The sequence below is a fragment of the Doryrhamphus excisus genome, linkage group LG19 (genome assembly GCF_037039965.1).
Source record: "Doryrhamphus excisus strain RoL-2023G ecotype Guam linkage group LG19, RoL_Dexc_Guam_v1.1, whole genome shotgun sequence".
Classification (NCBI taxonomy): Eukaryota; Metazoa; Chordata; class Actinopteri; order Syngnathiformes; family Syngnathidae; genus Doryrhamphus; species Doryrhamphus excisus.
Genome location: NC_136375.1, coordinates 5,121,967 through 5,134,634, shown reverse-complemented (window position 1 = coordinate 5,134,634; position 12,668 = coordinate 5,121,967). Strand labels below are relative to the sequence as shown.

At 40.6% G+C, this 12,668-nt stretch overlaps 1 protein-coding gene across 1 annotated transcript in view; it reads right to left on the bottom strand.

Moving 5' to 3' along the window:
• The window catches only part of LOC131106980 (breakpoint cluster region protein-like), a 99,065-nt gene that overhangs the window by 18,336 nt on the left and 68,061 nt on the right, over nucleotides 1–12,668 (bottom strand). The window contains exons 5-15 of the mRNA XM_058056585.2: nucleotides 9,959–10,066; nucleotides 6,694–6,754; nucleotides 6,559–6,611; nucleotides 5,785–5,925; nucleotides 2,541–2,662; nucleotides 1,978–2,143; nucleotides 1,764–1,883; nucleotides 1,520–1,595; nucleotides 810–914; nucleotides 557–631; nucleotides 282–379 (exon numbers count right to left, since the gene is read on the bottom strand). Coding sequence (XP_057912568.2) covers nucleotides 282–379; nucleotides 557–631; nucleotides 810–914; nucleotides 1,520–1,595; nucleotides 1,764–1,883; nucleotides 1,978–2,143; nucleotides 2,541–2,662; nucleotides 5,785–5,925; nucleotides 6,559–6,611; nucleotides 6,694–6,754; nucleotides 9,959–10,066 — 1,125 coding nt within the window. The remainder of the gene's footprint in view (nucleotides 1–281; nucleotides 380–556; nucleotides 632–809; nucleotides 915–1,519; nucleotides 1,596–1,763; nucleotides 1,884–1,977; nucleotides 2,144–2,540; nucleotides 2,663–5,784; nucleotides 5,926–6,558; nucleotides 6,612–6,693; nucleotides 6,755–9,958; nucleotides 10,067–12,668) is intronic.

The following is a 12,668-nucleotide window of genomic DNA, read 5'->3' as shown; positions in this document are numbered from 1 at the left end:
AGTATTGGGACAGAAATTCATTTATTGTTTAACTGGGCTGTCCCAATACTTTTGTTTATATATTATATATATTGCTATATATGCAACAAAACACACTTGAAAAACTTTTTTCAGTGCTTGTACGGTTACACATGAAATAAAGATAAGAAAACATACTGTTTTCTTTTAAAAATAATACAATACGGTATTGTTCATTTAATATACCTCTATGGAAAAGTATTGGGCCAAAAAAGCACAGATTTCTTCCCATGAGTTTCCCAATATATACGTATGTCACTTACTTCGTTCCATTTGGGTTCAGTGGTGTATCGATACACTCTCGTCTTGGCTTTATTGGAAAAGAAGCCGAAAGAGTCCACCTCCAATGTGCAATACAGATCTGACAAGCACAAACGACATGCGGCATATTAGCAAATGATTTTAGATGTGGGCTGTGCTTGAAGTAGCAGACTAGCGGCTAAGAGCTGCATTTATCGTGAACACGACTCAACGAATGAGCAAAGAACTTAACGTTAATTTGCTCTGACGTGTTTGCTTTTGCGTCTGTGTGACTCACTCAAGCTCTGTTTGAGGCCGGAGGCGGAGTGGACGATTACATTCAGGAAGCCGTAGAGACCCGGCGCTTCATCCTCTGCAAAAAGAGAAAAAAAGTATCTAAACAGAGTGTTTGTGTTGGAGCGTAGTCATACCATATCAAAAACATTTGGCTGGATGCTGATTATTTTTACATCTCCACAAACTGCAACTTTATCCGGATGGACTGCCACAGCTTCATGAGCGTATCATACGTATCAAAACAAGTCGCTTACCTTCCTTGTTGATACTTAGCGGGATGTGATGGACCGTCTGCAGCTTGACACACGAGTTGGTCAGCATTTGAAGTTCCATGGACGTCAACGAAGAGGCTTTAAAACCTTACAAATAAACCACAGACATATAGCATCATTTGGTAATAAAATGAATAACTATTGATTGCAGTAGTTCATTCATTCATTCATTCATTCATTCATTTTCTACCGCTTTTCCTCACGAGAGTCGTGGGGGGTGCTGGAGCCTATCCCAGCTGTCTTTGGGCGAGAGGCGGGGTACACCCTGGACTGGTGGCCAGCCAATCACAGGGCACATATAGACAAACAACCATTCACACTCACATTCATACCTATGGACAATTTGGAGTGGCCAATTAACCTAGCATGTTTTTGGAATGTAGGAGGAAACCGGAGTACCCGGAGAAAACCCACGCATGCAGAGAACATGCAAACTCCACACAGAGATGGCCGAGGGTGGAATTGAACCCTGGTCTCCTAGCTGTGAGGTCTGCGCGCTAACCACTAGACCGCCGTGCCACCCTGATTGCAGTAGTTGAATTATATAATTATACATTATAACTAGCGATGTCTGATGATTATCGATACTTATTATCGGCTCGATATCAGCAAAAAAAATGCTGATAAAAAAATAAATCAAAAGTTTTTGGACCTCAAAGGGTAGTAAATAACCTCAACGATAAGAAACATACATTTCTTCTGCTGCTCCTTGATGAGCTCTTTCCATTCTGCTCGTTCATAGTCGGATGAAATCAGGAAGCTGTAGCTCTGAAAAGGCAGACAAATTCAGAGAATTGGAATGGCAATCTTAGCTGAAGCAGCTAACACGTAAACAACATCAAAGTTAGTGTAGAAATAATATAATGCTGAACAAGAGGGGGCTTAAGATTGAGCCCAGGGGAACACCGCTGGTGACAACAAATAAAGAATCCTCACCTTGCCGTTCTTGTTGTAAACTCGAAGGTGCATGCTGGGAGACGTCAAGAGCAGCAGAGACTCCTGCTCGGACAGCTTCTTCCTGAGACGGTCGATGACCTTCGAGCCCTTGTTAGCGCTCTGTAGGGGGGGAGGGGGTCAAAGGGGGTGGCAGAAATACATATGTCACCGTAAAATCTCCTAGTTATTTTTATCTTTCCTTCCCTGGGTGTACCTTCTCTCGCTGGAGCTCACTGCGGAGGTGGGAGATCTTCACCTTCATGGCGTCCAACTCCTCGTCGGGGACTTGCGGGACGGTGAGGGGCTCGGCCTCCTCGGGTCCCTGGAAGGCGAGTTCGCTCAACGGGATGTACCACTTACTGTCGTACTGTTGGTTTTTACTGCGGGACACAGAATGAATGGGGAGATGACTATATTTCCCCAAATAATGACCTCCGCGCAAACAGATGCCCCCCAGTCCCCCACCCCCCAATTAAGTGGTGGATAATAAACACCACACCTCAAATAGACACTTCATTTGTCCCCTTTAGGAATACAAATTGGTGGCTGTAATGATTACCTTTACTACTGCTTGTACCGTCATGTCAGATATGACATGGCATCTGTAAAGCTGAAGCTTACAATAGAATGTAATTACCTCTTCAAAATAAAAGTGTAGAAATAAAACCTTATTATGAAAGCTTAACCTCTAATAGATTCCTGGTACAGTTGAGTAAATAAACAAACACCCCAGGCCACTATGTCGGGATTGTGTTGGGTTTGTTTTTTTTTTTTTACCCGGCGATTTGTTTCTTGAGTTTGGCGCAGAGCAGCAGGTCGGTGAAGAGGAAGACGTGTCGCAGCTTCCTGGCTCCCTCCACCAGCTCCACCATGAAACTGTCCCTCAGCAGCTGGCGGTTCTGCGGTGGGCAACCACAACCACAAGTCACTTTTCCATGTTGTGACGCGGCTTAGAACCAAGCGTAAACAGAATCATCATCATCATCATCATCAGGAAATATACGCCACATTGCACAGGAAGGAGACAAAGGAGACAAAACAAAAATCCCGTAATTGTTTTAAATGCTGCAAAACGAGGCCCCCAGGGTTCCAATTATGTCATAGAGAGGTTCCGAGCACGGTTTTTAGGTGAGGGGGGAATAAAAGAGGTATGGAGTACATGAGGAAGATTTTTTTTTTTTGCTGTTATTGGCCACCTCACTGATGTCAGACTATATAATGAGGCTGCAATACCAAGCTGAACCAGAGGGGGGAGGTAATGTCAAAATAACCATTTTACTGTACAAGGTTAGCCCACATTTGATTAGACTATTATATATTTCACAGTAACACAAGGCTGCTGGAGAAGATGAATTACATGTCAACCATGTCAGGAAAATAAAGTTTAAATTTAAGTTTCATATGTGATGTCGTTGACGAGATGTGATACGCTGTACCAATGTCACATTTAAAACCAATTTCCTCCATGTCTCCTACGATGACATCACACATGTTCAGGGGCCATTACATCATCGTGTTCCTCCATCCGCTCACCCCCCCCCCCCCTCCATCATGAACACATACCGTCACCGCCAGAAGACAGTGAAGTGCAGCTGATTACAAAGCACACGGTTGACAAGGAGCTTTTTGTTGTCCCGCGCGGGATAACGTTTTCCTCTTCTTTCATCCATTAAGAGCTCTCAATACGTGTAAAAGAATGAAACCGCATCATTCATTCTTACATTTAGGCCAAATTATGGAACTAATAGGCTAACTGTGTTAAAATATGAGTATAATGTTAGCACATCACATAGCTATCTATGTTAGTCTCGCTAATCTTACGCTGTTGTATGTGATAGATGGCATCTATTACAAAGGACTAGTACAGATTCACAGTGGAGATGTAAAAAGTAGATAAAGGACACAAATACGTAACATGCTAACGAGTTAAAGTGCCAAATAAATCAAATGCTAAAGAGCACTGTTGGAGACGGGCGTGTACAATCGTTAGCATTAAAGCTACACAGTGCTGTGTTCTTAGTAGGACTTTCTAATAACACGTTTCTACTGCCTACATTCCAGCATCAAGGCTAACTAATAGGCTAACTGTGTTAAAATATCAGTATAATGTTAGCACATCACATAGCTATTTATGCTAGTCTCGCTAATCTTACGCTGTTGAATGTGATAGATGGCATCTATTACAAAGGACTAGTACAGATTTACAGTGGAGATGTAAAAAGTAGATAAAGGACACAAATACGTAACATGCTAACAAGATAAAGTGCCAAATAAGTCAAATGCTAAAGAGCGCTATTGGAGACGGCGTGTACAATCGTTAGCATTAAAGCTACACACAGAGTGCTGTGTTCTTAGTAGGACTTTCTAAAAACACGTTTCCACTGCCTACATTCCAGCATCAAGGCTAACTAATAGGCTAACTGTGTTAAAATATCAGTATAATGTTAGCACATGATTGAAATGATTGAAAAATACTACCTTTAAATTGTGTAAATATGACATAATACGCCAGCCTATTCATCGGTAACACGTCTCATAGCTAATGCGAGGAAGATGAAGAGCATGCACTGAGAAAGCATAGTCGTGCAGATTAAATATTGACATCTCCCGGGGCGCTGAGAGCGTTTGTACGCCAGTAAATGGCATGAATTTACAAAATCCATGTTTATTTTTAGAACGCGGCGCACATGTGCTTTAAGTGTGTTTGCACTAGCTCATGTGTGTGTCTTTGTGACATAATAGATACGTTTACTGGCCACTTCCTTGCATGGGAAAAGCCCTCAGGCTTTGCTACACATCTTGAAATAAAGCTATATGCGTCAGGCAGCAATACGGCTGTTAGCTTTGAGCATTAGTGTTTTTGCCATTGTGTTTATTATTCCCCCCCAGTGTGTTGTTTATTTGTGCACTGACAACGTACACTACATGCCATCTGTCTGTTTTGTCCTAAATGACTACTTTACGCGCCGTCCTGACCTACTGCCTTGAAAATGTAGCGTGATAGCAGGCTGCGTCGCCTTTAATAACCCTGCAGGAATATCAAATAGCGTACTGGCTCCAAAGCAAGGAGCAATATAACGAGTTCCATTGATTTCTGTGTGCAGCCTTCATGTATCTGTCATCAATATTTGATGCCTGCTGCTGTGTGTGGACGGACCGGGGTGGAAGTGGGGCCTGTAGGGACAGGTAAAGGGGGTGGGGCTAGAACTATCTGCGAATACAGTGTGTATATGTGTGTGTGTCTTTGTGAGAGTTGCAGTAATGACCCCCCCCCCACTATGTGAGCAAGAGGGAGGAGCCACTCACCCGCTGGCTCCCACCCTCCATTTATGAATAATTAACCGGGTAGGGGCTCATTACCGACGTTATGTACGGCCGTGTCACGAAAGCTTTCAATCAAGAGACGTCCAGTCGTGCGCATCAAGTCATCTCTGGGGATGACATCGTAAGATTGGGGGGGGGTATAAGTACTCGGCTAAACCACAATGGGACCGTTGGGGGATGGTTACCCACCCCTCAACCCTTTCAAGCAGCAAACCCCAGTGTGGCCATATAAGGGCATGAGCTAGCAGCTTCAAGGTCATCTCGAGGGAGGGGTCATGACATCATCATGACACGCGGGAAAGAGACTCCACGGAATACGGAATATCTTTCTAAAGTAGATTAACTCATTCGCTCCAAATGATTCATTTATACGTCTTTTGCCTTTTTTCAAGTCAACTTCAATGTCTTATTTATGTCTATGTAGTAGTGTAAAGGTGAATATAGGGGTGTTATTTCATGTCTAGAGGGCTCTAATAATGTTTGTATTTAATGTAAAGTATTTAAAAGGTCCTAAACAGGTTTGCTATGCTCGAACTATGAAAATATTCCATTTATGAATAAAGAATCCTACGTTGCCAAAATTCACTTAACACGGTCGGGGTCTGGTAAGGATCGCCGCCACAAACAGGAACTACTGTACAACAAAGTGAATAAATCAATATGGTTGATTAGGGAATAGCTAAAAATATGAGCTTACCTCGCCCTTCTTGACCGTCATCAGCTGCCTTCGGGGCGTGGACTCCTCGTTGATGCTGGACAGGAAGTTCTGTGAGATGCGTAGCGCGTCCTGGAGCAGCGGGTGGTCCGGGTGGCTAGCGGGCGTGTGCTTGAGGAGGTCCTAACGGCAAAAAAACGTTTCTACATTCAAACCTCAGATTTCAAAAATCTCAATTTCCGTAGGATTGACTTTTTTTTGAAGGAAAATGACATTTATAGTTGATGGTGCCACCCACGACGAACTAGCTAATTTCTGGAAGTGACGTCATCGGGGTGACGCCTCGCAGTTAAAGCAGAGTGAACAAACGCTTCTCGAGGTTCAGTGTACTTTTCATCAAAATAGTAGTCATAACAAAAATGTTGTGTTGCTGCTGGATGTTCACAATATCCATGTGACTGTAAGTTTGTTTTTTTTCCGAAAAGAGGAAGCTTTAAGACAACAATGGATGAAGCAAGCGCAGAGAACAAGAGACGATGAAGGAACACTTTTACTAAAAACATTAGCTTATTAATAATTGTTGTTGAGGAATAGAAGCATATCAAGGTAGAGGCCACCAGTCTGACTGACTGATTAACTTCCCTCTCCTTTGTTGACTTTATCATTCAGTCTTTGTGGTGGTGCATTAGCTGGGACTGGAAGTTAGCTCAATTAAATGTGGCTTATTTAAAGCCTATTAAACTCCGCAGCCATTCATTAGCGCGCTGCATTTAATTAGCCCACATTTACGGGGCGAGGTAGTTGGACGCGACTTACGTGAAGCACCAGCGTGCTGCGTGTCACTCTGTCCACTGGTTTGTAAAGCAAAGCTGTTGGGAGAAAAGCAAAATGAAGGTACGGCTACGTTAAAAACATGATTTGATTCATGATGAAATCTTCAAGGTGACTCACCCTCCAGGGAGTTCTTGGCCGTGGGCTCCTTGCAGTCTTTGGGGCTCCTCACCTTCAGGTTCTGTGGGTCGGAGTCAAACATGAAACGCCACCCTCAGCGCCGCCATCATGCATCGCCATCATGTTAACAACGTCGGAAGATGAAAGCAGCTGCAACAGCTACCGTACCCATGCATACGTGCGCTGCTTTGAAACAGCGGCAGCCATATTGCCTAATGAGGCATTAGGCTGTAACGGACATAATCAGGGCATAATGACAGTCATGGGACGCCACATTCAAATCTTACCGATGGACAGTTCAAAGGCAAAGTGGCAAAGCAGAGTTTTATTGATATGCTGTATCATGCTCTGATATGATGACATATGTATTTTTCTTGTGGTTGTTCTGTACATTTTTGCTGAAAATATAAAAAATACATTGTAGGCAAGGATTAATTGTTTTTTAATTTGTGATATTAATTTATTATTTATGTACTTTTCATTTGATATATATTTAAACACATTTCTGTATTACTGTATTTTCTGTTCAGTCTCGCTCTGTTACCTTTTAGCTCAAAATGACAAGCACACATCAACATATTTTAAGGATATTTTAATGAGAAATAATCCAAATTTCAATCCAAATTATTATTGCATTGCTTATATTTATTGATTGTGTTTTTAATTCTTTCTTGAATTTGTTTTAATTTTAATTTTTGTTCAAACAACTTCATTCATTTTTTGAATTATTATAAATATATTATATTATTTTCTTATATAATTATATAAAAATATTATTCATTATTATTATTTTAACTCATATTTTAATTTATTTATATATTTTGGTTCTCATATATTTGTATTTATTTTTTATTAGAATTTTATAATGATAATGTTTATATAAATTATAACATAAATTATAGCATAAAGGGTTATCTTTTAGCTGGAACTGACAAGAAAACATAAAAGTATTCTACACCCCTTAAAGGGGACATAGTATGCTCATTTTCGACCCTTTTTATTGAGTTGTGGACTCCTATAGAGCAGTTACCCACAATATCCCGCACAGATTGTGTTTTTAGTTCTTTCTTGAATTTGTTTTAATTTTTATTTTTGTTCAAACAACTTCATTGCATTTTTTATTCTTATATTTTGATTTATTTATATATTTTGTTTCTCTTATATATATTTGTATTTTTTATTAGAATTTTATAATGATAATGTTTATATAAATTATGACATATGGCATAAAGGGTTATCTTTTAGCTGGAACTGACAAGAAAACATAAAAGTATTCTACGCCCCTATTAAAGGAGACCTATTATGCTCATTTTTGACCCTTAATATTGAGTAGTGGATTCCTATAGAGCAGTTACCCACAATATCCCGCACAGATTGTGTTTTTAATTCTTTTTTGAATTTGTTTTCATTTTTATTTTTGTTCAAACAACTTCATTGCATTTTTTATTCTTATATTTTAATTTATTTATATATTTTGGTTCGCTTATATATTTGTATTTTTTATTACAATTTTATAATGATAATGTTTATATAAATTATAACATATGACATAAAGGGTTATCTTTTAGCTGGACTGGAACTGACAAGAAAACATAAAAGTATTCTACGCCCCTATTAAAGGGGACCTATTATGCTCATTTTTTGACCCTTTGTATTGAGTTGTGGGCTCCTATAGAGCAGTTACCCACAATATCCTGCACAGATTGTGTTTTTAATTCTTTCTTGAATTTGTTTTAATTTTAATTTTTGTTCAAACAACTTAATTGCCTTTTTATTCTTATATTTTAATGTATTTATATATTTTGGTTCTCTTATATATTTGTATTTTTTAATTAGAATTTTATAATGATAATGTTTATATAAATTATAACATATGGCATGAAGGGTTATCTTTTAGCTGGAACTGACAAGAAAACATAAAAGTATTCTACACCCCTTAAAGGGGACATATTATGCTCATTTTCGACCCTTTTTATTGAGTTGTGGACTCCTATAGAGCAGTTACCCACAATATCCCGCACAGAAAGCTTTCTAGATCTTCCAGAATCTGCACCTATTCCAGATGTATTTCCTTGGATTTGTGTTTCCTGCCAGAACGGTCTGTTTTAATTTATTCCTCACACACGGCCCTCCTCCGGGCACGCCCACTCCACTGTGATTGGTCACACGCCCAAAGCGCTTCCTCACTACAAACGAACCCCACTCCCGATTTAGTGTGTATAGGAGTTGATCTACTGGCTGGAGACCCCTGACTCAACAGGTATGAACTCAAAGAGCAGCCACTACTGGTGCTTCTCCAACCTCACCTGCCCCAGGAGGAGCACTCGTTGTCGGACACACTTTGTCAGAGGCACCGCCGGTGCCGTGGAGCTCAGAAGCCGGATGTGAGGGTGCTGCGTTTACTAACTGCAGACACAACATCGGTACTGGAAATGTGGTCATTACACGTTTTTTGTGGGACTACCGTGTTCCAGACAGTGAGCACCGTGGTTCTCTTCACCTCCGTGGGTGCACAGCGTGTCCGACATTAATGTATCTTTCCCGGCGGGGAAATGTGCAAACCTCATTATGTGAAACGTTGGCATCACTTAACAGGAGAATACAACATTCTAACTACATTTCTAGGTCAGAAACGTGGAAAAAGCATCATAGGTCCCCTTTAAGGAAAAACAAGCATTCACAAATATTAATATGATTAAAAAATTGTTAGTTTTTTTTTATTTTACATTATTTCTATTTAAACATTGAATTATAATTTTTTTTATTTTCACATTTTATTTTACAGATGTATTTTTGTTCTGTTTTACATATTTATTTATTTTTTTAAATTTTGCAACATCTGGCAAAAATGACCAGATAGCACAGTCAAAAATCACATGCTTTAATATATTTTCTGTTTTATATTATTTCTACTTAAACAATTACAATTTTTATTCCTAAATTTTAATCAACAGATGAATTGTTCAGTAATATATATTTATTTAAATTATTTTGAAAAATGCTGCAAATATGGCCACCTTTGAGCTGGATCATAAAATATTAAAATTCACAAAAAATTCACAATGATTAATTTACATATTTTTACATATTGTTTTACTCTATATAATTAAAATTTTCAGAATTTAATATAGTTTTTTGTCTTATTGATAAATAACAACCATAATAATAATAATAATAAATGTGACAATCAATAAAGATATTGTTCAGACATGAAACGATGCATTTACTGCCATCACGGTCAATTCAGGACATCGGCACTGAGTACCTCCGATATTTCGGCAAACTGTGTGTTGGCCTGGCAGCACTTCTCGGCCGTCTCCACCGCCAGCTCGTAGTTATCCACAAATGCCCGGTAAACGCCCAACTGGCTGGCCTGAAACAGAGGGGGGGTGCATCACCATCATCATTATCATCATCATCATCGTCACATGTCCAAAAGGGCTTCATTAGAACACCAAACACAGCCAATAAAGTCATATGATGGGGTAAAAAAAACTCTACAGAATGACATTTGTGGTGAATTTCTATTTAGGAATGAATGGCTGACACGGCAACAGTGTGTAACCACGGCAACGTAACAGGCGTCCATCGCTATAGCAACCCCGCCAGTCTTTGGCTGCGGGATTAAGAACGAGTACACCGAAGCGACATAAAAATCATCTGGAAAAAGCCGACAAAGGCACAGTCAATGGTGCGGAACAAAAGCCGAAATGAGACACTCAGAGCGGCGTCGACGGGCTTTGTGTGAGCGTGTCAATCTACCCCCCACACCCACCCCCCCACCCCTCCATTGAGCGCATCGACCTACTTAATTTAACTAATTGCTGAGTTTCTTGGGCGGCTGGAAACAAGGGGTTTCTGATTTATATGGGTCGTTACGGGACCGCCGCGCTCAACGATTAAAAACCTGACTACGCATAAAACGGGGAGTAATCAGGGCGATGGCGGGATGTGAACGTGAGCACAAATACAGGGGCAGGAAGTGAACACTCACCCGTTTTGGACCCCTATTTTTTGTCCAGTATGAAAGAAAAAGATATTACACTTTATGTCTTTAGTCTTTATGACTCTGCTTCATTGATCACCGATGATTAGCTTAAAATTAGCATCATAGCCCCTCTGTTGTTTGCTAACTTGCTAACAACTTGCTAACACTTTGTGGAGAGGCAGTGTCTCTCTCAAGTCACTGGTGCATGTGTATGTGAGTGCCAGGAAGAAAAACTCTGGGGAAAAAGTCATTTGGCACCACTTGGTGGTCTGCATGTCAGGTCAAGTCAGGTCAAGTCAAGTCAAGTCAAGTCAAGTCAAGTCAAGTCAAGTCAAGTCAAGTCAAGTCAAGTCAAGTCAAGTCAGGTCAGGTCAGGTCAGGTCAGGTCAGGTCAGGTCAGGTCAGGTCAGGTCAGGTCAGGTCAGGTCAGGTCAGGTCAGGTCAGGTCAGGTCAGGTCAGGTCAGGTCAGGTCAGGTCAAGTCAAGTCAAGTCAAGTCAAGTCAAGTCAAGTCAAGTCAAGTCAAGTCAAGTCAAGTCAAGTCAAGTCAAGTCACGTCACGTCACGTCACGTCACGTCACGTCACGTCACGTCAAGTCACAAGTCAATTTTATTTATATAGCCCTTAGTCACAAAACAGCCTCAAAAGGCTTCACAAGCAGACAACAGTAGACGATAGACCATAGATGATACATCCCTAGACCAGGGACCATCACACTACCACCGCCATTTTTTACTGAGTCTTACTGAGATATTTTCTGAGTCTTAATATTATTTTTGTTCTGCAGTTTTTGCCCAGTGTCTTTCTTATGGTGGAGTCACCAACACTGTCCTTAAAGGGAGGCCTGCACTTGTTTGGATGTTGTTGTGGGGTCTTTCGTGACCTCTTGGATGAGTCGCTGCTGCGCTCTTGGAGTTGTCTTGGTTGACCGGCCACTCCTAAGAAGGTTCACCACTGTTCCATGTTTTGGCCATTTGTGGATAATGGCTCTCACTGTGGTTTGCTGGAGTCCCAAAGCTTTAGAAATGGCTTTATGTAATGAACTTATATTTTTGTAGGTTTCATTTAAAACCCGCAAAAATATGAAAAAAGTGCAAGTTATAGTCTATAAAGTATGTTCTACATTTTCTTATAGTCCCTGGTTTATGTATTCTTTAGCAAAGCGCAAATATTCATGGAGGGCAAGCGTCAACCTCAGAGGAGCTGAGAGACTTATCCTGTTCCTGCAGAGCAATATTTCAAGAGGCATCAGTTCACACGACACTTCCCGCCTGGTTTCGAAGTTAAAAGCTTGATTTTGCGGTCGGGTGCAGGAAGCGTTTTCTCACAGGAGCAGCGGATGATGGCGGCGGCGTAATGGAGCCCTGGTTTCATCCTTCAAACATGTGTCTTTGACACTCACGACCTGTCACCGACGCCTTGCCTCTTCCTCCTTTCCCTCCACAGCTTCTTCTGATGTTTCCCATCCCTAAGCCGGAGCTAAATCTACTTGCCATCCTTACTCGGCTCGCCTTAAAATCTCCTCGCTGACGCGTCTTCTGCTCTCATCTAAATCTCATCCTCTCGTAAAGCCGCTGTCATGGAGCCTTTCGCTCTCGTTTGCGTCTCCGCCGCTTACAGAGCGCGGCTGCAGGGAAGTAGCTGCATGGCGGCGTGCGCTGCAAACACGTGTCGTTGTGTGACAGACGTCATGTGTCCCGATGCAAAGGGCCGCTTTGGGAAAGTGACACGTGTGGCGATAGTGGCGTTGAAAAAGAATACTATTCATATCAATATATTGATATTGATATAATAAATATATAAAATTTAAATTTAAATAAGATGTGTGTATTTTCTTTGACTTTATTTTCATATTATTTTGACTTTATTATCATGATACCATTTCCCCAACCTACTCTATTTTATTTTTCTCATAATATTATTAATTAAAATAACACATTTTGTATATCTGGTATATTTCAAAGCTATGTGACTAAAATTACATTAT